Here is a 25,273-nt window from a genome sequence, read left to right as displayed (position 1 = left end):
TTTTTTTTTTTTTTTTGTAGCAGGGATGGAACTCAAGTCCTTGTGCTTACAAGGCAGGCAGCAGAACCACTGAGCTAAATCCCTGGCCTAGAAGTTGCTTTCAAAGTGGTGGTTACAATTATCAATTATGGTAGGATTTTAGTATATATTTAACTCTGCTGCTAAACTTATTGATATTGTTGGAAACTGATATACAACATTTCTCTTCATAAGACAGAAAAATGCTACTTTCACCTTGGGAAAAAAACTCAGGACCTTGCACTTGCGAGACAGGCAGCAGGAAAAATTATGTTCTTTGCCAGGTAACTACTGCCAGAAATCTAGATTACAGAAATTATTGTAAATATGGTCAGATATTTAAAAACAATAAAAAAAGGAAATAGCCAAAACATTCTCCAACTAGGGTGCACCTTAAAAAAAAAAAACCCTACTTACTTCCCATAATGTTCACAAGAACAAAATACCTTAAGGAAATGCCTACAATCTACTGAGTAAAACAGTGAGAGAGTATTTCATATACTCCCTTTTTTTTCTTTAGACAGTGTCTCGCTATGTAGTTCAGGATGTCCTTGAATTCACTACATAGCCCAACTCAAACTCCAAGTGATCCTCCTGCCTCAGCCTCTTGAGTCCTGGGATTACAGGCATGCGCCACCACGCCCAGCTAATCATATAGTCTTATATATGATCCTAATTTTGACCAAAAAGTTTGTATCTAAATTTTTATATAACAAATAGTAAGCACTCTGATGTATTATATACTAAACTGGTCAGCTACAGAGGACTATTTTCCTCCTTATATATTCTTGTAACTTTTCATCATAAAAGGAGGAAGGTCTAGGACTTTGGTGTATCAGCTGGAAGAGTCTCATGCTGCCTTGACCCACCTGACAAAGCACAATCCCTTCCAGGACCAGCACTTTTCCTCATCACACACAAAGTCCCAGGCCTCTAAATGGGTTTGTATGAATCACAGATCTCAGATGGAGGGCGAGAGTGAGGCAAACTCAAGACAGTGCCAGAGTAGATATTTCAGAACAGGGAGGTATTCAGAGAGCTGTACGTCCATACCTGCATAGCCACTGGAAAATCAGTCTGTGCCTCTGGAGGGAAAAACACATCCACAGTTTTCTTTACAAAAGGCTGGTTTCCTGCCGCAGGCTGTCCAACTTCGATTATGTGCAACTAGAAGAGAGGTTTTAGGCCAGTCCAAGTTAATGCTCTGCTGGCAGGCAGGTGCTAACCAAGGAACAGTGGTTAAGTACAGTGGCCTCAGTTCTAAGCTCTGTATGACAAAAACTAAAACTTACATTCAAATAAAATAAACCGGGAGTGTTGGCTCACACCTGTAGTCTCAGCACTGGGGAGGCTGAGGCAGGAGGATTCTGAGTTCCAGGTCAGTCCAGACAATTTAGGGAGTGCGGCCTGGACTACAGACCAAGACCCTGTCTCAAACGTACACACACAAACACCACCACCTCCACCTCCACCAACAGTAAAATAAGACAATCCCTTTTCTGAGATGCTTGTGATTATTCACCGAACTGCTCCACACCACCAGGTGCAACAAAAAGAATGCCAGGAAACCTGAGAACATTCAGCACCAGGAGGCTGGCTGAATCGAGTCTCCATTCTCTAAACCCTGACACTGATGCTTGGGAAACAAAGGCATCAATGGGGGCCTGGTGACTATTCCGACTCTGTCCTCTCATCTCCCAGATACAGCTCAGGCTAACACAAACCACTCAGTCAACAAGATTCCTCCCTGACCACCAAACCCGTGAGATCGTCTGACTGAGCGTGGCATGAGCCCGAGTTCTTCACGGTCATGCTGGGGGATGTGAGAGTCCCTGTAGGACCTGGATGGGCTACAAGAGGAGGCTGCTGTGGGTTGCGCGGGAGACGTAAACCTCTCACACATGGACACTTTAGGACAGTGATGGTGAACCTGTGGCAGCCTCGCTGCAGCAGGCATGCAGAGCCCTCCCTGTCGGCACACGAGCCAAGCCGCCTCTGCAGGGCCCCAGCAGTCGAGCGCTGGATAATAGTGCACAAAAACACACTAACTGCCAACTTTTACTTTTCAATAAAAAGCTGTTGGTATCAGTGAGAGCTATTATTGTTTTTCTTTTAAGACAATTTAATGTATGAATTGTTTTTTCTAAGCTAAAACCTCAGTGTTCAGGTTTCGTTGCAGTGCTGGCCTCTGTGATTGAATAAGTGAGTTCTGGTTTATAGTTTGGGTGCTTGCCATCAGTGCCTTGAGATAAAAGGCAGTTTTGGAAAACTGATGAGGTCTCTTTGTAAGAAAGGGTGGAGAAGGCCTGAGGACGTAAGGTTACACAAAGTCCCAGACCTCTAAATGGGTCTGGATGAAGCACAGATCTTGGGTAGAGGAAGTCAGTAATGCAAACTATAGGTGGAAGTTTTCTGTACTTAAAAAGGTGCCCGAAGGGATATTTATTTATTTATTTTGTTTTTTTGAGACAGAGTCTCACTATGTAGTTTAGGCTGGCCTTGAACTTGTGGCAATCCTCCTGCCTCAGCCTCCTAAGTGCTGGGATTACAGGGGTGCGCCACACTTGGGTTTTTTTTTTTTCCCCTGAATGAATATTTTAGAACATGAAGATATTTAGAGAGGAGTACATCCATATCTTTTTTTTTAGTACATTCATATCTATATAACCACTGGAAAACCAGGCCATTCTCTAAGAGCTCGGTCACAAAAGGCTTAGAGACATGTAAGATTTGCTAAAGGTCAAACAGTGACAATAGAAAAGAAGAAGGCTCAAGGTTTCTTGCTTAGAGTTAAGGACAATGGCACTACCAACAAAAGTGGTGGTATGGGAATGGTTTTTTGTTTTGTCTTACTTTTGGTACCAGAAATTGAACTCAGAGCCTCACACCTGCCAGGCAGGTGCTGTGCTACTGAGCTACACACCTGGCCTGAAGTACGGGAATGGAAGCCAGGGATCTTGGAGAGCAGTAGAAGGGCATGACTCTGGATATGTGTCTGCTTGTGCAAAGGTCAGCAATAAGGAATGGATCCAGAAAACTCCATCCATGTGTGGAGACTGCTGAACTATTCCCACGCGGTCAGCTGAGCTCAGAAGGGTGCAGGCAAGAAGGGCCCCACTCGCTTCACTACGGCAAGGACGGACTTAGCCGCAAGATTCGGCAGTTATTTTGAGGAGAACCATGTTCTCAGGCCACCTCAGAACACCGCTGCTGGCCCCTCTCTACCCTCACTTGCTCCTCCAGGGTAGTGCAGCTCATGTGGCAGCTGAGTGTGGGAGAAAGCTGAACACACCAGCTTCCCAGAGGGCTGTTCCGGAGCACGCCTGGCTCTGCCACCGAAAAGGAAGACCAACACTCCCAGGTGTATGGTGGAGAAGCGGTACGTCTAGATCTGAGGCTGCGGGCAGCAAGGTCTTCGTGCCACACAGCTAAGGCCAGAATCTAAAATCAGCTTTACTGGCAGCAAGGCCAACATCTGGCCTGACTTCTATCTTCCTACTGTTCTCAAATGAGGAGGCATTAAGTGCGTTATTCCACAAGGGACCAAAATATCCAAGGAAGTGTGTTTCAGATGGAGACATGTGGGAGCTACATACTAATTCAGAACTCATTTTTGGTGAGTAAAAAAACCCAAAACACTATTTCAGGAAGCGCTTTTGATAAGTGTTCCAGGAAAAGGACTCTGGAAGCATCATCCCAAGTGTCTGATGAAACCCCAGCAGAACCCCAATACTCCAACGGTAGAAGTTCTTGTACCTCCACGCCACTGTCCATAGTCCTGTCAAAAAGGGGCTGTCCATTCCCCAAGCCCAGCAAGAGTCCGCGCTCTCAGGGGCAGCCTTGTCTTTCTGCAGCTCTCCTGAGACACACCCAACTCCCACCCTACCACCGCCACCAGGGAAGACTATGCCTTGGGTGGCACCGAAGCCATGCCTTAGAGGGCATTACATCATCATTTCAGAGCCACGTCCTCCATGAAGCTGATGCCTGAGAGCCTCTTTTTTCTTCGGGGCCTATCTCAGTATGGTCTGAGAGGATGTGAAGGGAAAACGGTTCAACCGATGAGTAGTTGGCTTTAGCTTGCTATCAGATTACTGGCGTGTACAATGGGTGAACCATACTAAATCCTGCATGAGCCCGGCGTGGTGGTGCACGCCTGTAATCCCAGCACTCGGGAGGCTAAGGCAGGAGGATCGCTGTGAGTTCAAGACCAGCCTGGGCTACATAGTGAGTTCCCGGTCAGTCTCAACTACATAGTGAGACCCTGTCTCAAAAAACCAAAAAAAAAAAAAGTAAATAAAATAAAATCAATCAATCAATCAATCAATCCTGCATGAGCCCTTGTTTCCACAGGCACCTGGAGGCCATGCTGTATCCCCAGCTGCACTCATGACACCAAATCCTCCTAACGTTTCCTGAAGACGAAGTGGACTGGATCTTACCTTGCCTCCTGTAGGACTGCGGACAGCAAAGCAGAAAAGGGTGGACGGCTTGGGATTCCCCTCGATCTTGAACTCTGCAAAAGCAGCAGCATGGCCTTCTATGGGCTGTGAGACTTTCCTCTCCACAGAGTACAGCTGCATTGTCCCAGCCACATGGTTTTGCTGAGAAAAGATATTTTGTGATTAATGGAAGAAAAACAAACCAATTCCTAAGCATGATAACAGAGTTTGATATGGAAATATGGCTACAAATAAACCACAAGCCTACAAAATAGTAAGATATACGATCCTAATATGTTAAACACAATCTCTGTGTGTATTTTGTCAACAAAAGTACGTCTTGGGAAGAAAGATTCCAAAATGTCAATAGTAATCCAATTAGGATAATGACTTACAGGATAATTTTAAAATCTTCGATGCATAAATAGCAAAAATTCAATACAATAAAAAACAGGCTGGGGGCCAGAGATTCAGCTCAGTGGTTCTGCTGCCTGCCTCGCAAGAGCAAGGACCCGAGTTGGATGCCTGGTACCCACCCCAAAAGAAAACATTAGGGAGAAATGAGTGACTTGCAGGTAAATGGTACTGTAACAGAATGAACAAGAATATTTTATCTTAGTTTTGCTTTTTTTTTTTGAGACAGGGTCTCCCAAAGTAGCTCAGGCTGGCCTTCAATTCACTATGTAGGCCAGGCTGGCCTTGAACATGCAGATTGTCCTGCCTCAGCTTCTCAAGTGCTGGGATTACAGGCATGAGTCACCACACCCAGGGAACAAGGATACTTAAAAATGAAATTCAAAAGGACAGGATGGGGCCAGGGACTTAGCTCAGTGGTGCCACCTGCCTTGCAAGCGCAAGGTCCTGAGTTCAATCCCTGGTACTAAATAAATAAATAAATAAATATAGATTAAAAATAAAAGGGACAGGAGAGAACTTGTGCTCCCCTCTTCAGTAACATTTGCTAAACTGAAGCCAAGAGAAGAGGCAAAGCAGAGTGAACACCTGTATCAAAGTTGGGTAAAGACGTGCTGAGGACTACAGCAAGTAAGGATTCAAATGCACGCATCCTTTCCTTAGCTAGGCACTTCCCTTGGGAGCTGAGAATAAATGAAATGATACAGGCGACAGGAAAAGCAGCTTTTTTTATCCTGGTACTGGGGATCGAACTCAGGACCTTGCACTTGTAAGACAAGCGTGGCACCACTGAGCTAAATGGCGAGTCCCAAAAGAGGTAATAAGGGAAAAGAAAAAAATATGAGAAAATGAAAAAATGGAAATAAAGTCTTTGTAAATAGGGAAGGGAGGGCAGGGACAAGGGGAAAAAATGAGAACCCAGACCTGTCACGTAAAGGTACAAGATCCCAATGATGACTGTAACTGTACTGTATACCTAAAAGTACCAATAAACAATGAAAAAAAATAAAATAAAATGTTTTAAATAGTTGTAAAAAAAAAAGGAGGCAATTTAAAACAGAAGCTTATTGGGCTGGGGGTTTATTTAGCTCAGCAGTGCTGTGCCCTGCCTGCCTTGCAAGTGCAAGGTCCTGAGAGTTCGATCCCTGGTACCAAAACAAAACAGATCAGAGGAGGGAAGGGAGGGAAAGCTGATTGGAAAAAGCTGTGTTATGTACATGTACACGCGCCCCACGATGACTATAAGCTGCATGTGCTATAAATTTGTACTAAAAAACAAAAACAAGGTTAGAGAAGAACTGGCAAGGTATGGTCTCAAGTCTCAAGTTCCCATCTCTCTCTCTTTTTTTTTTGTTACCAGGGATCGAACTCAGGACCTTGCGCTTGTAAGGCAGGTGCAGTGGTGCTGAGCTACATCCCCTTTCTATGTTGAGTGCAGCTAACACTTTTACATGGTTCTAAAACATCCTTCATCCAAATGTCATCCTTGTGCCCAATGAACAGTTCCCATAGTTACTGCCAACTACAAATTCATCTCTACAGATTTACCTGTTTTAAATATTTAATATAAATGAAATCATGAGTCTTTCGTGTCCCATTTCTTTCACTTAGGTTTCTCCATGCTGTAGCATATATCAGGACTTTATTCCTTTCTAGGGGTGCGTGTATAAGCCATGTTTTATTTATTCATTCATCCACCACTGAACATTTGGGTACCTATTTCTAACATCTGGCTGTCATGACTAGCACTGCTATAAACATCAGATATAAAAGTTTTCGTCTGAACACATTTTAACTTCTCTTGGTTGGATACCTAGCAGTGTGTCATACAGAAACCGAGGGTGCACCAAAAACTGCTTTCCACTCTGGCTGAGCATTTCACATTCATAACACTGCTGTACGAAGGGTCGTTTCTTCACCTTCTTGCCCACCCTGATGACCTTCCCTTATGATTACAGCCACCCTAGTTGGTGTGAAATGACATTCCACTGCGATTTTGATTTGTATTTCCCTAACAACTAGCGCAACAGTTTGGAGGCTTGATGTCCAACACATCAGTGTTCGAGGTGGGGTCTAGAGAGGTGACTGGGTCGTGAAGTACACACCTCATCAACAGACTGGTCCAGGGGCGGGGACTTAGCTCAGTGGTTCCGCCGCCCACCTTGCAAGCACGAGGACCCGAGTTCGATCCCTGGCACCAAAACAAAAACAAAAACAAAAACAAAAGCAGACTGACCCACTGATGAGTTTCCAGCAGAATGGATATTAGGAGGTGGAAGAAGCAGGCCATGGAGGTGAGGCTCTGAAGGGTGTTATCTTTTCAAAACTCAACTGGCAAGGTGCAAACTCCCTACATGGGTATTATCATTGCTATGCCTAAAATGTACCAATAAATGCTTTGCTATAAAAAAAGATAAAGGAAACAGAAGCAAATAAAAGTATATCAAAGCAGACCCAAAAAAGGAACATTCTAAACCAAAAAAAAATCAACTGATGATAGATACATGGGTTTCTCCCTGGACTAATTATTCTCTATTAGTCTTCGTGTCTATCCTTATATGGGAGTTTCTGTTGTCCAATGAGTAGAATTTCATCTCTTGGTGTTTAGTTTGTTGGTAAAGCATACATAAGCAGTTTTGTGATTTATAGTCATTTTTATTTATATTTATATTTTTACTTTTTTGAACCAGGGTCTCACTATGTAGTTGAGACTGACCTGGAACTCACTATGTAGCCCAGGCTGGTCTCGAACTCACAGCGATCCTCCTGCCTCAGCCTCCTGAGTGCTAGGACTATAGGCGAGTGCCACCACGCCCGGCTATATTTTTCAAATATGATGATTTCCTTGTAGACAGGCATGACTCCAAAGGGTATTTCAAACAGCTTCATTCATATATAATTCATATATCAAACAACTCATTCATTTAAACATAAAATTCAATTCTTTGATATATTTGGTTGTGAAACCATTGCTACAATGTAAGTTTAGAATACTTTCTTTAAAATGAGCTTCAATAGCAATCTCCATTCCCAAGTCTCATACTCCACAAAGTTCTGAGCAACTTTCTGCTCTACTGATTGGATTATTCTGATCATTTCTCATAAATGAAATCAAACAATACATGGTCCTTTATGACTCCTTTCAATATTCCCAAGGCTCGCTCATATTAGGTATTAGTATTTCACTTTATTGCCAAACTACTATCTCACTGTATAGATACCATTTTATCTGCTCTTTAGCTAGACATTTAGATTGCTTCCACTTTTTCACTATTATAACTCATGTTGACATGCACATTTTTGTATGTTTGTAGTAACAACTTTTAGCTTAAAGTCTACTTTATCGGATATATATATATATATATATATACACATACTTTTTAGGGGGTGGATCAGGGACTGGACCCAGGGCCTTCACAATCAGCTACATCTCCAGCATCCCCCTTAAAATTTTGAGACTGGGTCTCACTAGATCACTTAGTTGCCGAGGGCAGGCTGATTTGCACATCCTCCTGCATTAGCTTTCCAGAGAGCTGGGATTAGAGGTGTGAGCCAACATACCCAGGTAAATTCTGTGTTTTCTAGTAGCTCATAATTTATTTTCATTTACTTCTTCATCACCACCTTTCTGTCAAACAGCTATACTGTAGATTGCCATTGTAATTTTCTTGTTATTTCCTTTAGCATTTTCTTGGGGGGAGGCTTTTTTTTTTTTTTTTGCTAGTCTTCTGTGAGAACAAATTAATAAAGTGAAATAAAGAGCTTAAAAATTCAAATGTTCAGCCAGGCGTGGTGGCACACACCTGCAATCCCAGCACTCAGGAGGCTGAGGCAGGAGGATCGCTGTGAGTTCCAGGCCAAACTGGGCTACATAGTGAGTTCCAGGTCAGTCTCAAAAAACAAAACAACAACAACAAAAACAAGAAAACAGGTTCTTAACTTTATGGGAGACATACACCAACAATGACTCAATGAGCTATTATAAACTGATCACATTGACGTTTAAGCTCTAAATACATTATAAAATGTTTATATTGGTTGAGTTCTAAATATGCTATTGTGATTTATCTACATTGGTCATCTTCAAAAGATTAGTTTCTCTGGCATAATCAAAAAGGTGTTATTAGAAAGATCCTTTTGGCACCAAACTACACTGAAAGATATAAGGTTTTATATAATTGTGATACTTATTACTGCTTTTTCTGGTATACAAAATGTACTCATGCTCTCTAATTGTACAGGTCTTCCAACATATTGTTTGTGGTAATAACCTTTTGATTCAGACATTTGCCTTTCTCTTATGCTCCAGCCACCTATGATAATAGGCACACTTGTGGGCTGATATATTTTCCTTAGGTGACATCCTGTCAAATATAGCTACTTAGGTAAAAGCTTTTATTCATGCATTTTGGGGAGGAGTGAGGATGTTTAACAATGGCTATTTTATACTAAGCTACACATTTAGGTGTACTACAAAGATAATATCATGATTGTCACGCTAAAATACTATGTGTAGTCCATGATTCAAAATCTTTTTCTGTTAACATTCTACAGGGGTTCAACCATAAACCACAAACCATAGAACAACCATGACTGGCAATTATAATGGTCTCTTAACTATATTTTTACTCAAATGCTTAATATCCAGGTAAAATTATATAGTGGAGTTCCTACTCTTATTATTATGCTAATGTTACTGAAATTGTCTTTTGGGTGTTCAACAACTAAAATTTAGAGACCAGAACTAGCAAGGGCTAAGAAGGTCAACAACTACAACAAAATCCTTTAAATTATATCAAAAATCTCAGCAGGTCAAGTAGGAAGATAAACTGTCAGTTGTCTTAGTTACTTTTCTCACTGCTGAGATAAAATACCTGATACCTAAAGTCAAAGGAGAAAAGGTTTATTGTAATTCAGTTTGTAGAGGTTTCAGTTCATAGTTGGCTGGAGAGAATGGCAGAGGGGAACTGCGGAGGAGAAAAACATTTCATGGCAGGCAGAAGGCAGAAAGGCAGCAAAGTAGCAAAGCAATAACAAGTGACAAGGAAGGACCTTCTTTCTGTCTCTTATATCTTATCCAGACTACTCACCCTTAAGGCAAGTAGCACTCACACCCAGGGTAGGACAGCCTTAACCCCAGTATCCTACCATCAATCAATCCCAACATCACATCCTTGACCCCAGCAGCACACACCCTAGATCCAGCCACTTCTAAAAAGCTCTCTGTGACTGCATGAGGCATTTAGATAAAAGCCATAATATCAGTACATTACAAAATGTGACAGATTAGAGATACTCCAACTTTCTTTTACCTATGCTCACTCTATGAGCCAAATGTCAGGCCATCAGCCAACTCTCTCCAAAACACACTCAGTATATGAGCAACTCCAAGCCATTTCACCTGCAAATACTCAAGTCTTCCCTCTCTTGGACATTTCCAATGCTCCTGTCTCCATCTAAGTATCTCTTTTCTTGGGCAAGGTGTGGGGGTGGGGATGGTTTGAGGATAGACGAAACTCTCAGAGTGAAGAGAAATATTCCTTCCCTCTTCCCTGGTTATCACCTTTCTCATACATATCTCTACACTAGTACACACTATATAGCTTTATTCTTATACCTGCCTTCCAACCACTCACCCAGCCTTCAGCTCATCCTCAGCATCACTGATGGCCGTATTTTCACTTCATAGCACTGCCAAGAGGGTTAGTTAATTATATCACTCTCACTTAGAATCAGCTATAGAACTGCTATTGCCTGAAAATAAGAGCATGTACCTCACTCTGGGACTGATCCATCTCTCCAGCAGTTTTCTACTCTACTGCCACTTATGGACCCTACAGACATCAAAAATAGTTGATGATCCTACACTCCTAGAAAGAGCCATTCTCCTTCATTTCCATGCCTTTACACATATTGTTCCCTTTCAAAGTACACTTACATAGCAGGCAAAATGTGCCTTTCTGCGTAAGCCCTTCCTGACAAAAGGTGTTCTCTCATGGCTCCCAGTTTTCTATCCCAACCTTTGAAAATTCTCTAAGTACAAGAATTCTGCAAGACATATCTTCCATTTACAGATGATTCTATGCTCAGGACTAGCCAATAAAGAGCTGTATGTCTAATACAAAACATCCTGTAGGCCTCAAGTATCTAGTGACTTGATTGGCCATGAGGAATAAAAAAGGAGAGACTGAGGGCTTGGTATTTAGCTCAGTTGTTCTGCTGCCTGCCTCGCAAACGCAAGGACCCAGGTTTGATCCCTGGTACCAAGGGGGCGGTGTTGAAAAATACTTTTATTAGAAATGGACATGAATTAGTGATAGTCCTCTGAGTTAAAATAGAGCCTAGAAAATACTTTTTATAGATCCATAATCTAAATTGTTCTAAAAATTATACTCAACAATTTATTTCTCAAAACTTCCAGAGGGCCAGAGATTTAACTCAGTCGTTCTACCACCTGCCTTACAAGCACAAGGTCCTGAATTTGATCCCTGGTACCAAAAAAACAAAAACAAAAACAAACAAACAAAAAAACCAAACCTCTGCCAGAAAGTTTATAAAATGAACATCAGTAACCTAACAGAATATAGTAAAGGGACAAAGCTGAATTAAAATAATTTGATCCAAAGTTTAGATTACTTTGTAATGTCTATTTCTTTCAGTCACACACCTGACTTCTGTCTTTACAAACTTTAAACCGAACCATTCCATTCTAGCATTAGGCCTTATGCGTTACACCTGATCAGTCTGTGAAGCTTACCTGGGCAGAGATGCCAATGAGAAGCAGCCACTTCTGGTAGGCATCAGTTCGGTAGTGGACCAACTGACATCCGGCCAGACTGGCGTGTCTATCAAACATCTTTATGGGCTGGGAGTCACCTTCCATGCTCCAGTGGTACACTGTGGTATCGGTCACCAAGGCAACAGTGTTCACAGAGATCCACTTCCAGAAAATCACCTCTTCTGCCATAGTATAAGTCTTCATTTTACTTTTCATCTCAATATTAAAGATTTGAAGTGTCTTCCCAGCTAGTATTTGATGAGATGGACAATAGAGAAAAATAGATAAAAATTTGAAAGACAAATTCTTATACTCTTAATTCTGAATCCTATTAATATTACTTTAAGTCATACTACTTATTTAGGGTTTTTGCTGATTTGGTTTTTTTTTTTTTTTGAGACAAGGCAAGGTCTCACTCTGTAGTTCAGGTTATTCACTATGTGGCCCAGGCTGGCCTCAAACTCGAGGTGATCCTCCTGCCTCAGCCTCCAAGTGCTGGGATTACAGGCATGTACCACAACAAACTGTAATATTTAAAGCCAATTTGGTTACAAGAAAAAAGGCTGAGTACTAAATAACTGTACTCTGATGTTTAAATAGTAAGAACCTTCCATGTATTAGCTCTTCTTTAGAAGAATGAAAAAGTACAGAAATATTTATAGATTATGAAAAAAACAATCAGAAATCAGTTCTACTCAAGCCTTAAGAGAGACAGTTTTAGATTTCTTTCTTTTAGATTCTGTTATTCTGTGGCACTGGGAATTGAACACCAGGCCTTCACACCGAACTATATGTCTAACCATCTCATATACATAGGTACATGTGTGTGTGTGTTTTAATACCAAGGATCCAACTCAGGACCTTAAGCTTATGAGGCAGGCGCAGTGTCGCTGAGCTACACCCCCGGCCCTTTATTTTATATTTTTGAGAGAGGAATTTGCTAAGTTGCCCAGGCAGGGATTGAACTTGTGATGTTCCTGCCTCAGCCTACCAAGCAGCTGAGATTATCAGAATATACCACCACAGCTGGCTTTGGTTCCTTCTAGTTTCAAATTATTTTCTAGGGGTGGAGAAGTAGCCCATGGTAGAGTACATGCTGAATATGGAAGTGGCCCAAGCTTCAATCTCTGGTGGCAAAAAAACAAAAAAAATCACATCTCTGTGTAAATTACTGAAATATATAAAACATTCCTTTTCTGGTGATGTTGGAGATTGAATCCAGAGCATTGTGCATGGTAGAAAAGTACTGAGCAACACTCCAGCATATCCATTCTTGTTCTGGTGTCTCTAACTTTCAGGAAAAAACACAATCATCCTTTCCAGTTAAACTAACCTCTCCATATAACAGAGCTACTTTGTTTAAAATTCTAGACCAGTGCTAGTTTTTTTGTCTGTTTTTTGGTTTGCTGAGATAGGGTCTTGCTATGTAGGCTCAGGTTGGCCTTACACTCATTAAGTAGCCAAGAATAGCCTTGAACTCCTGTCAATCCTTTTGCCTCGGCCTCCCAAGTGCTGGGATTACAGGCATACATCACCACACTCTGCTAGACCAGCACTATCAAATAAAATTCGTAAAATTGAATATTTGCACTATCACAGTGACATTTTATATATATATATACACACATAAATACATATAATATATATGTGAAATGTATGTAGCAATACACATTTCAGGAACTGAGTTTTACTTTTATTTAACTTTAATGCAAAACTTAGAGTTAATATGAAATACTGCTTCGTCCTGGGCTTGTTCCAGTGGCACATAACTAAAACTGGAATGATACAGAGGGAATTAGCATAACACACAAATTTCTGTTTGCTTTTTTGTTGTTGGTGTTACCGGAGATCGAACTTGGGACCTTGTGCTTGTGAGGCAGGTGGCAGAACCACTGAGCTAAATCCTGGCCCCAAATTTCTGGATTTTTAAAAAATATACCGTGTCCCCCTAAGATCAATACAAGGTGGGGATTATTTCTCTGGCTACTTCTTTTGACACCTAATACTAGATATAATAGTCACAAAAAAAAAAAAAAGAAAAAGAAAAAGAAAAGAAAGAAAGAAAAGTAAAATGCAGACTTTTTTTTTTTTTGGTACCGGGGATAGAACTCTCAGATCCTTGAGCTTGTAAGGCAGGTGGCAGAATCACTGAGCTAAATCTCCAGTCTGCAGAAAGATTTTTTAAAATAAGCAGCGGTAGAAAAGGATTAAAATTGGTGAAGTAAAGACAAGCAGAAAATATAGCTTCTGTGGGACCTGTAATCAAAATACCTAGAAAACAAGCTGGTGAAGAATAAAAGATGTAGATCCCTGGGAACCAGGAGAGTGAAAACAGGAAAATTAGAAACTACAGAGAAGCTGAAAGAATGGAGCACAACACAGAGAAAAGCATAAAGCAGCCTGGACAGCTAACCAGCTCCTGGAGAGGAGGACCTGCCTCTGCTAATACGGTAAGCCTGGCGAGGGTGGGCAGCTCTAGGGAGAAACAACAGACTAGGCCAGCAACAGCAGCCCCAAGAAAAGTTGATGGTTATTGTGAACTGCACAATCAATGGAGGGTTCTATTCTGAAAGTAAGCTGCTTCCCCATGGCAGGCTAAATTTGAGAAGAAATCTAGTGAAGAAGCCACATATTTGAGAATGTTTGATCAGGTGCCATTTTGGGAAAGGGTTAAATGTTAAGGCTGAACGACAGAACGACCACAAAACATCTACAGGCTTTCTGGAGTCACCCTGCCACAGTGACCGGGTGGGAGACAGCCATAAGAGACAGCCATAGAGAGAGCACAGGGTAGCCACAGACCCCCTAGATGTTTAAGCTCAGGCGGGTAATGACACAGGGGTCCTACCCTCTGTGGTGAGAGGCCAGGCCAGTTGTGTGGCTGGGTCTGAAAGTACTAGCATTAAGTCCAGCAGACTGCTTGAACTCCCGCCCCATTGTCTACATCCAGCATAGAGCTCAGTCGTCTGTTTCTTCTACCCCATCTGCCAACATGATCAGATATACACCTCCGTTTGGACAGAGAGAATTCACAAATTCACAAACTGTAGAGCTAAGCAAACAAAGAAAGGGACACAGAAATTAGGAGCAGCTGGAGGGAATATAGCCCTAGCGCAGACACATCGACTAACTACACCCAGCAGGGAAAGGCAAGGTAGAATTCAGCATTCATACAGTAAAACTGGAGCATGGAAACAGAAGACTTAGCAGTGACTTAGTGTCTCCCATATCTGTTGGACTCCAATACAACAAATCTTAGGAAAGAAATCACTCATTCAAAAACACGGAAGAACTTTTTGGACTCACTTCTCTTTTTATTGTTTTTTTCCCCCTTATTTTGCTCTGTTTTTTCTTTTTTCTTCTAATTCTTGACTATTCTTGTCTGATCTGACTCTTTTCTTTTGTACTGAGGATCAAACTTGGGACCCTGACGTCATAAGGCAGGCATGAAGCCAGAGCTAAACCCCCAGCTCACTCTTAATTTTCAACACAACCCTTTATCTTACTTTTCTCTCATCTTTTTTTTAAAAAATACGTCTCATTTTCCTCTCCCCCTCCTTCATATTTACTAGTAGTATATTAAGCTTTATTAATCTTTAGATACTTAGTTGACCCTATTTATATATAATGGAGTACTACTCTGCTATAAAGAAGGATAAACTTGGGCCAGGGATTTAGCTCGGTGGTTCCACTGCCTGCCTTGCAAGTGCAAAAGCCTGAGTTCAACCCCAGGTACAACAGCAACAACAACAAAAAAGGATAAACTTGAGTAATTTGTAGGAAAATGGATGCACTCTGAGACTATATTAATGAGTAAAATAAATCAGACCCAAAATAGAAATAAAGAGCAAAATAAAAGATAATAAGAAACAGAGAGATGTATCTCTTGCAAAAGACAAGGGGACCAAGAGAGGGATGCGAAGGCGAGGGAGTGGAGAAGGGGTGAGAAAAGAATTAAGATGTGTGTACAGGTACCAAGTCCTTATGAGGAATTAGTCATTATGACTACAAACACATAGCAATACAAGGGTGCAACCGGAAAAAGAAATACCAAGTAATTCGCTAAAAACTGTAAGAACTAGTAAATTTAAGAAGTGCACAGAATAGGAATACACAAAATTAATATTTCTATATACTAACAATCCAAAGTTACGAAAGCAATTCTCTCTGTAATATAGAAAACAAATGACTTAGAAATAGCGTGGTTAAAAAAAAAATAGAAATATTGTGGTGGACTAATGGTGAACGTGAGTGGAAAAGCCCAGCTGAAATGAGTCAGTGTGGTTCTGGGCATGGAAGACTCACCTGAGGATTGCTGCCCGAAAAGCATAAAAGGAGGACAGGAGGGAAAAACTGCATGCTGCTGATTTCCCAGGAGAAGCTCTGTTGCCCCTGGTTTTCCTGATACAAACTCAGTTGTTTTTGTCTTTGGAGGAGCTTGGGTTCTCCCTGTTATGGAGGTGACTGCTGCTCTCCTCCAGGGTAGCGCTGGTCTTTACCTTTGTTTTGAGCATCACTTCCTGGCTTCTGGCACAGATTCTTCACCCACTGGCGCGGACTTTCTAACTTCCACCACTGGTCCGCGTGCCTTTTTGGGGCAGATCCTTGAGGCGGACTTGCATGAAACATTATCATGGGATCCAGGCCCTCAGCTGGATTCTTCAGGTCTCTGGTGTGGATGAATCTCTTGTGCTTTTATGCATTTGGCTTTTTGGGTGAATACTGTAAAATAATCCTTTAAATTTATGGGTCCTGTATTAAATCTATTCCTTTGCTGACTATTTTATCCTGACTACAACAAATATATTTAACAAAATAAGTGAGGATTGATACACTGATGTGAAAAACACAACTAAAAGAGTTAAATAAACAAATGTTGAATGTCTAGAAGACTCAATCCTGCCAACACAGTGACTCCTGCCAAATTAATCAATAATATCCAATCCATCCTATCAAATTTTTGGTAGGCTTTTTGTAAAAATTGACCAATTCTAACCTTTATGTGAAAATAGGAAGGCTCTACCAAGTTGAAGTACCAATACTGACTTCAAAGTTTCTAGTGAGCCCCAAAAGTAATCAATCAAGAACAAATGAATGGAGAATTGGAAATTAACAACAAAGAAAGAAAAGAAAAGAAATCCTCTTTATATTTGTGGTCAATTTTTACCAAAGGTGCCATGAACATCCACATGTAAGGACAGAACTTTCAACAAATGATGCTGGGACAACTGCACAGAAATGCCTCGGTTTCTCTGCTGTCACACTTAAAAAATAAAAAAAGGAACTTGTACCCATACCTTTTTTATCTCACTATACAAAAATTAACTCAAAAAGAACTATACACCTAAAAGTGAGAACTACAACTACAAATCCACTAGGAGAACAAACAGAAAATTCTCACGACTTTGAGTTAGACTAAGTCTTCTTAGATGTGACTCTGAAGCATGATCTGTCACTTCTCGGCCTTTTGGCTAAGAACAAGTGAAAGCATGTTCCATTAAAGAAAATAAATGGGCAAGCTGAGCTTCATCAAAAATAAAATTTTTGCCTGTGAAAGATAAGGTATGGTTTCAAAATTTTTGTTCCCTCTAAAATTCATATTGAAACTTAATCCCCAAATGGGAATTATTGGGAGGTGTGGGGCCTGTTGGGAGGTGTTGAGGGCATGAAGGCTCTGCACGAATGCGTTAATGCTGTTTTAGCTTTGGGCTGTATGAAAAGCACGCAGTTTGTGGAACCCTTAGACAAGATATTACTATTCCACTACGTGATAAACAGCATGAGGAATTCTACCACCACTTCATAATCTTTGGGACAAGAACAAAAATGGGGCCAGGGATTTAACTCAGTGACACTGTGTCTGCCTCGCAAGCACAGGGTCCTGAGCTTGATCCCCATAACAAAACACACGCACAAAAATTGTATCTCTAGTTGTAAGATATGCACCAGGAATCTATAAGCCATGGAAGTCTGGGGTTAGCAAATCTGCTCAGGCTTCCCCAGAAGGCCTGGCACCCACATAGGCCAAATGGCCAGGTACAGGAGATGGATTTTTTTCAGGGGGGAGGGTGCTAGGGATTGAATCCAGGGTCTTTGCACTGAGCTATGTGCCAAGTTGCTTTCTTTTTACTTTGAGAGAGGGCCTTTCTAAATTGGCTGGGCTCAAAGTTGCAATCCTCCTGGCTTCAGCCATCTACAGTGCCAAGACATATGCCACCATACCTGGCTGAAGGCGGACCTTTTTTAAAACAGAAGTTCTAAAATAATAATTAAAAAAATAAATCAGAGTTCTAGCTCATGAAGGGTCCTTTTTCAATTGTAAGACCTCACCAGTCAAAACATGGTGTCTGTAACACGAATGTTAGCTTTCTGGTTCTGACACTGTACATACAAGATGAGGCCCTTTCATATCCCTAAGTCCCTGCTTACACACTGGCACTTTTGGAAGCAGTTATCCTCATATGAAATGATAGAAGCATTCTGAAAAGTTCATTTGTAATTCAATGACCTCTGTAATTTAATTACTGTACAAATACTTTCTTTTGAAAGCCAGTTTTTACTCATTCTGGTTTAGAGTCTAAGGCACACTGTATATTCTCCACTTGCTGAAAATTATTACAAAGGTCAGTTTTTTGTTTTTTGTTTTTTTTTTTGGTACCAGGGATCGAACTCCGGCCCTTGCGCTTATGAGGCAGGCAGCAGAACCACTGAGCTAAATCCCTGGCCCAGGTCAGGTTATTTTTATGTACACAGGACTGCAGTAAGAAACAGAATAAAGACTTAAAATTATATCTAGAATGTCACACTTCTCTACCCAAAAGACAACGGCGCTAAACCTTTTTTATACTGAAGCAATTTGTATGAACATGAGAGGAGGGAGGGTGGAGGGAAAAGCGGGGAGGAGGAAGGAGAGAACCTGGCACCTGGGGCCTGGCCGTGATGCTCTTCTGCTGGACAGACCATCTCTCAGAATGCCAACCTCACACAAGGGCCCTCTGAGATCAGGATGAAGTAAGGTAAAATAAGGCTCCTTCAGAATTTTGTCAGGCACAGACAAAAACAGGATTACTACTGTGCAACTCACAAACTAACACTCCTCTCTCATAGCCAGAATGCTGCTGCTTTACCTTTCACAGGTTCATTCTCACTCTGGTCTATTCTCTCATAAGATTTCTTGAGATGCCCGATCATATAATTATCCTCACTTTCTGACAACATTCGGTCTACAGCAAACCCCTGCTTCCTCAGACCATCTTCCACATCAACTCAAGCCCAAATTCTAGAAAAAGTTCTAATACTCCTTTACAGAGACACCCGCCCCCATTTCTGGATGTCTGTAACATTCCAACTAGTAATCAATTCAGCTTGTTCAATTGCAGATGTGTTCCTGGGAGTCTTTGGCTGGAGTGGGAATGGTATTATCAAAAAACTGTGTTCTTTCTGCTCTCCTACCACACACACACACGATATATACTGCTCATGTTCAATGAAAACTGCCATGAACCAAGAGTAGGTCACTTCTGAAACTTGCTGAGAATACTAAATAGCAAACAACGTAATTTCTCAAAAGTACAACAAAAATGCAGGGGAAAAAAAACCAAATGACAAAATCCCATCAAAACAGCCAAGAGATAGGTGGCAAAGTAGGACAAACTAAGAATCTACAAATTCCAATAATTTCTTCGATTAAAGTCAAAACTTCACACTGCTTACACATGTTCAAAAATGTGTGACAGATTGCGAGGAAAAGACAGGGTTGGTAAGATAACAAAGATCTTTTAAAATTTTCTTTTGGTATTGGGAATCGAACTCAGGACTCACATTTGTCAGGCAGGCTCTGCACCACTGAGCTAGATCCTTGGCCCACAAAGATGTTTTTGAGCCTTGCATTTGAGGGGGGTATTGGGGATTGAACTCAGGTCCTTGTGCTTGCAAGGCAGGCAGTGACACCACTGAGCTAAATCCCTGACACAAAGATGTTTTTTGGTTTTTTTTTTTTGTTTTTTGAGACAGGGTCTCACTATGTAATTGAGACTGACCTGGAACTCACTATGCAGCCCAGGCTGGTCTCGAACTCACAATGATCCTCCTGCCTCAGCCTCGAGTGCTGGGATTATAGGCATGTGCCACCACATCCGGCACAAAGATGTTTTTTAATTAAGATAAATATAAGAGAAAACTAGTGAGTCTACTCTATACATAATCCTTTTGTTCCAAATCAAAGCAATAGGGAAAGATACTATATTTTTCAAGTAAACTAGAAAGTTTCACATACTCAAGGTTCCCTGAGTTCGGGGAAGTGAAATGCTATTAATGATCAGTTCTCCTGTCCTTACTGCATTTTACCAGAGAGGTCTTTGGGCTTGTAGCCCCAGATGTCTGGACCAGACCCACAGCAGGCCCTGAATACACAGGGTACTAGTCTGAGTTTCCAGACCCAAAAGAACAGGTCCTGAGCATTCACTTCTTCTCAGTCTGTCCGGAGTCTGGGTGACGTTACAAAGAAGCTTTGATCTCAGGAATATTTTTCTTTTATTAGTGCCTATTAATTACACAGAATGGGTTTCACTGTAGCATTTTCATTTGTGCATGTATACTATTCTGATATCTACTTCTTCATTACTTTCCCTTCTATCTCGCTGAGACCCTGGCCCTTTGCTAAGTCTCCCTTCTACTTTTATGTCATCTTTTATCCACTCAATTCCACATTAAGAGAAAACATCTGATATTGATCCTTCTGGGTCTGGTTTATTTCACTAACATGACGATCATCAGTTCCATCCATAGTCCTTCAGATGACACGATTTTGCTCTTCTTTAGAGCTGAATAATAAATACTCCATTATGTATATAAGCCATATTTTCTTTGTCCATCTGTTGATGGCACCTCAGCTTGTTCTGTATTTTGGCAATTGTGAATTGTGCCACAATAAACACAGGTGTGCATGTATCTGTATAGTACGTTTTGATCCCTTTGGTTGTATACCCAGGAGTGGTACAGGTTGGTCATATGATAATTCTATTTTTAGTTTTTTGAGGAACCTCTATACTGATTTCCAGTGTCTATACTGACTATACTATTTTACAATCTCACTAACAGTTCTTTTATTAGCACCACATGCAACTTTTTACTAAAACTTTTGGTATCAAGTTGCGTACTACTGATGACACTTGTCTGCAGGTTTACTGACATTTACCTAATATTTAAGGTAACAAAGCAACTACAGTAAGGTAACATTCTTTCAGTGCGTGGCAGGGGCCCTACATGAGCCATGCTTGTGTGACAGGAGTTGTGGCCTGTGGTGAAGCAGCCACCCCAGGCTGGTGACTGAACGCATACTGTGTGCTGCAGCTCAGAAGAGATGCCGCCACTGACACCCCACCTGGACTTCTTGGTACCCAGGAAGGTGGGTTTGGTCGACGGCCAGATCATCAGTTCAACACCAGCTTCCCGAGGGAGCGAAGTGTAAGTCAAGGAATAGAAAATGGACTAATACAAGTTCAAAAGTGAAAATTGGTGAGACTGAAAAAAGAAAAATAAGAGAAAAATCCATGAAATAAAAATCTGGTTTCTCAAAAAATAAAAAAGCTGTTGGCTTCCACCACTCTTGACCCATATGGTTGATGCAGGCCATCAAAATGAATGCAATCCAGGCTATGGTGGGCCTCCCGGCTTTAAACCAGCAGGAAGAACTTGTGGATTTACCAAACAACTACCCTTTAGGTGCTACCAAGGATGAGGAGGACAGTGATGGAGAGAGGAAGCATCAAAAGCGCTGGAACCCATCTGTTCTCTTGATGAAAAGAAGAGCTGGAAACTGGCTGAGAGATCTGAAGCTAGTCTGAAGGTATCAGGATTCATTATGAGTCTTGAACGATCAGGAGAAAAGCTGGTCCTTTCAGATCTTTTTGAACTTGTGAGAATTTCATCTTCATTGGCTGCTATGAAAAAAACAACTGAACAGAGTGAAATCCAAGAAAACTGAGGAATTACCCCTTAACAAAAGTTGAATAGATCCACAGAGAAGTAGCATTCAATAAAGCATCACAAATCCTCTCCAAATGGGATCCTACTGTTCTCAAGAGCAGCTGGAGGAGGAGCAGTCAGCCTTTGTTCACACTGAACTTATCTTCAGTGGCTGTAGGGCAAGAACCCCTCTGCAGTAAGAAGTTTCTACCTCCCTCATAAAAACAAGCAACCAGTGACAGACCCTTCATTGGCTCCCATGGAAAAGGCCTCTCTCAAAGCTATGAGCCTTGGAAAAGGCTAAGATGCACTGAGCAGAGCTTCAGAGGGCCTGGGCTTTGCAGTCCTACTATAAAGCCAGGGCACAAAAAGAGAAGAGAATCAAAAGTAAAAGGTTTCACAGATTTGTAAAGAAAGAAAAGGCCAAGAAAGTCCAAAAAGACTTTGATTAGCTGTTGAAAGTGAATTCTACTGCTGCACTGGATGAACTGAAAAAACTGAAAAGACTAGAATGATGGACTGAATGACCCTTAAGCACCAGAACAGTGGGAAATGGGCCAATTCAAAGACAAATATGGCCAGATATGACCTGGAGGCTTTCCAAACTGTGCAAGAACAACTGTCTAAGAACCAAGAACTGACAGAGAAACTCAAGGTCATCTCAGGGAGTGAGGATGAGAAGAGGGATGCCAAAGAGGAAGACCCTCTTGTCCCTGATGTAGTGAATGAAGTACAGATGCGGGCAGATGGAACAAATCCTTGGATGCTCAGGAACAGTAATGCACAAGAAGGTGAAATCCAGGCAGACTCTGAACAACTACCTGAACCTGTTGTGTAGAAGTTTTCTAAAAGTGAAGAAGACGAAAGATCTGCAGCAGAGGAAGAAATTTTGTTGGAAGAATCTGTGGAAAGACCATCCCTTAGAAAAATATTTGAGCTCAACCATGATACAGAGCCAGTGGGCAACCAAGAAACAAGATTGTAACAGCCAGGACATATTATGCAAATTGAGGACACTGAATCAGAAATTCAACAAGGAAAGCCATTACTCCAGGAAGCAAACACTGGGTCAGGCAAGGACTGTTCTCCAGGTCCAGAGAGAAGAATGTGCACCAGAACAAGAGGAATTTCTGCTGCTCCGGAGACCAGAGAGAGTATGAATTCTGAAAGAACTAGATCTAGGCAAAGAAGGGATTTTTTTTGTTTTGGTTTTTTGAGACAGGGTCTCACTATGTAGTTGAGACTGACCTGGAACTCACTAAGGAGCCCAGGCTGGTCTCGAACTCACAGTGATCCTCCTGACTCAGCCTCGAGCGCTGGGATTATAGGCATGTGCCACCAGGCCTGGCCTTAGGGCATTTTCAAAAGGAGCTTCTCAGACCTTGTTAAAATGGGAGTAAATGGAAAGAAAAATAACCAGACTGATGCCCCTAGGGGGGCAGAAAAAGAAGCAAATGGCTGATCTCCAGAACTTCCTAACTACATTTCTCAGACCTTGTTAAAATGGGAGTAAATGGAAAGAAAAATAACCAGACTGATGCCCCTAGGGCATCCTTCCATTAATTCTCCATTAAGGAGAAAATCTCCTTCCATTAAGTCTTTGGCCATTCCCACAGCAAAAGCGGAACTGGTAGAGAAGAGGAAAGAAACCTAAAGCAGATGAGAAGGAAGCTTCTGCTGGAGGCAACATCATCAGAGATTTTTTGGAGGAGGAGAGGGAAACTGTGGAGGCAAATAAGCCAAAAGATATGCAACTGATACTGCCTGGCTGGGGCAAGTGGGGTGGTGTAGGCCAGAGGCCCGGTGCCAAGATGAGAAACTGGTGCCTCATTAAAGCCCCTGAAGGTTCTCCAAGGAAAGATAAGACTTTGCCAAATGTGATTATTACTGAGAAGAGCGACATCTCTGCAGCAGCTCATCAGGCACAGGTGTTTCCGTATCCACTGACTCACCACCAGCAATGAGAAAGAACCGTCCAGACCTACAGGGTCTTCCAGTAACCCCAGAGGGCCTTCCAAAGGTAGTCACCAAGCCAGGCCAAATCATTCAGCCCATAAAAGCAGAGGGTGTGGGTTGTCACTTTTCTTCAAGGTCGGACCTGTCTGTCATACAGAGCGTCACAGCACGACCCACTGGAAATCACAAAAAGCGGTTGAAGAAAAACTGTAGATTATGAGTTGCCAGAGGACTGATATTTGGTGCTCAGGATTGGGAGTCCTGATTGTGCATCCTTTCATTCCTCGGTTGCAGGATCAATTCTAAAACCAGTTTAGCATAGTGTGGGTGTGATTAAGCCACATTTTAGAAATAAAAGCACACATATATACTATATACATGATATATATAAAGATAACATTCTAAGATCCCCCAGGCTTACCTTTTAGAGCTATCACCTTAAAGGCCGGATTTACGATGGCACTCTCTGCAGAGACAGAACATCTGAAAAGTGCCACTGGGTTGTTTATATCAATAATTACCACCTGCGACTGCTCTCCGACTTTCTCTCGAACACAAATGAACTTGTCAGATTCCATGGTGAGAGTGCTGAATCCAATGTTTGATAGGCTGATTCCAAGGTTTTGGAGCTAAACAGAAAGGAAGCATTTGATTAAAGCAAAGCTTTCCTCTGAAAGAGATGAGTTCTATCTAGGGCAGTAGCTAGCAAGTTTAAAAGGAGGAGGAAGAAAAGTACAGTGAGAATTTAGAAGCTGGTTGCGGTGGTACATGCCTGTAATTCCAGCACTCCAGTGTGCAGGAAAGAAGGAGTTAACTTTGATAATAAGAGAACATTTGGTTCAAGGCCTAGCAGCTGTACCTTGTGTGAAAAATAAATACTTCTTTATCTTTCTGGAATGCTTTGAAACCCAGCATAGCTTCTGTGGGAACCTTGCTTTTTTCCTGTTCACTTACGTGATTTGGTAAATAATTTCCACGCCTGTAAGATGATGGTTACATAATTGTATGATTTATAAGAAACCAGTTTGCCTCTGGGCTCTCTCCTGCAGTGATGGAAGAATGAAGTTGCTTCTGCTTTCTAAGAATCTTTTCTTTTCTTTTCTTTTTAATCCTCACTCTCTCCTTCAGGAACTGTTCGATTAGTGGGAGCAGGACTCCCACACTCCAGAATACTAAAGGAGGAGGATTCCAAATTCCAGCCAAGCCTGGGCACCTTAGCGACTTAGCAAGACACTGTCTCAAAATAAAATATAAAAAGGTCAGGAGATGTAGTTCAGTGAGGTCCTGGGTTCAGTCTCCAGTACTAAAAAAAAAAAAAAAAAAAAAAAAAAAAAAAAAAAAATTAAATTTAAGAAAAACTAGGGGCTGGGCTCAGTGATGCCACACCTGTCTTGAAAGTGCAAGGTCCTGAGTCCAATCCCCAGTACCAAAAAATACATACATACATACATACATACATAAACTTAAGAATAACTAATCACTCTAGGAGTGTAAATGAAACTGCCCATACACCTAATCCTTTATTCTACCACTTTTTCCTTTGACATGAACTCAAGAGCAGAGACCACATCTGCTCCGACTGACTTACGTAACATAGTCTGGCACATATTGGGTATTCCAGCTGCTGAACAGAGCAGGCTACAGACAAAACATCAGCTCATCTAATCTTCCCATTAACCCATGGGGCAAGGACACTACA

At 41.6% G+C, this 25,273-nt stretch overlaps 1 protein-coding gene and 1 pseudogene across 5 annotated transcripts in view; one reads left to right on the top strand and one right to left on the bottom strand.

The window, feature by feature from the left end:
• The window catches only part of Cltcl1 (clathrin heavy chain like 1), a 96,141-nt gene extending 71,863 nt beyond the window's left edge, over positions 1–24,278 (bottom strand). For all 5 annotated transcript variants that reach the window (XM_019207010.1, XM_019207011.1, XM_019207012.1 and 2 more), the window contains exons 1-4: positions 23,996–24,278; positions 11,632–11,900; positions 4,461–4,622; positions 1,072–1,185 (exon numbers count right to left, since the gene is read on the bottom strand). In XM_019207010.1, coding sequence (XP_019062555.1) covers positions 1,072–1,185; positions 4,461–4,622; positions 11,632–11,900; positions 23,996–24,152 — 702 coding nt within the window. In that variant the 5' untranslated portion in view covers positions 24,153–24,278. The remainder of the gene's footprint in view (positions 1–1,071; positions 1,186–4,460; positions 4,623–11,631; positions 11,901–23,995) is intronic.
• On the top strand, positions 21,291–23,987 carry LOC104859875 (annotated as a pseudogene).
• Positions 24,279–25,273: the final 995 nt, after the last annotated feature.

Source organism: Fukomys damarensis, unplaced genomic scaffold (assembly GCF_012274545.1).
Source record: "Fukomys damarensis isolate Sample0158 unplaced genomic scaffold, DMR_v1.0_HiC HiC_scaffold_34, whole genome shotgun sequence".
Classification (NCBI taxonomy): Eukaryota; Metazoa; Chordata; class Mammalia; order Rodentia; family Bathyergidae; genus Fukomys; species Fukomys damarensis.
The sequence above is the reverse complement of the archived record's forward strand: the minus strand, read 5'-3'. Positions and strand labels throughout refer to the sequence as shown.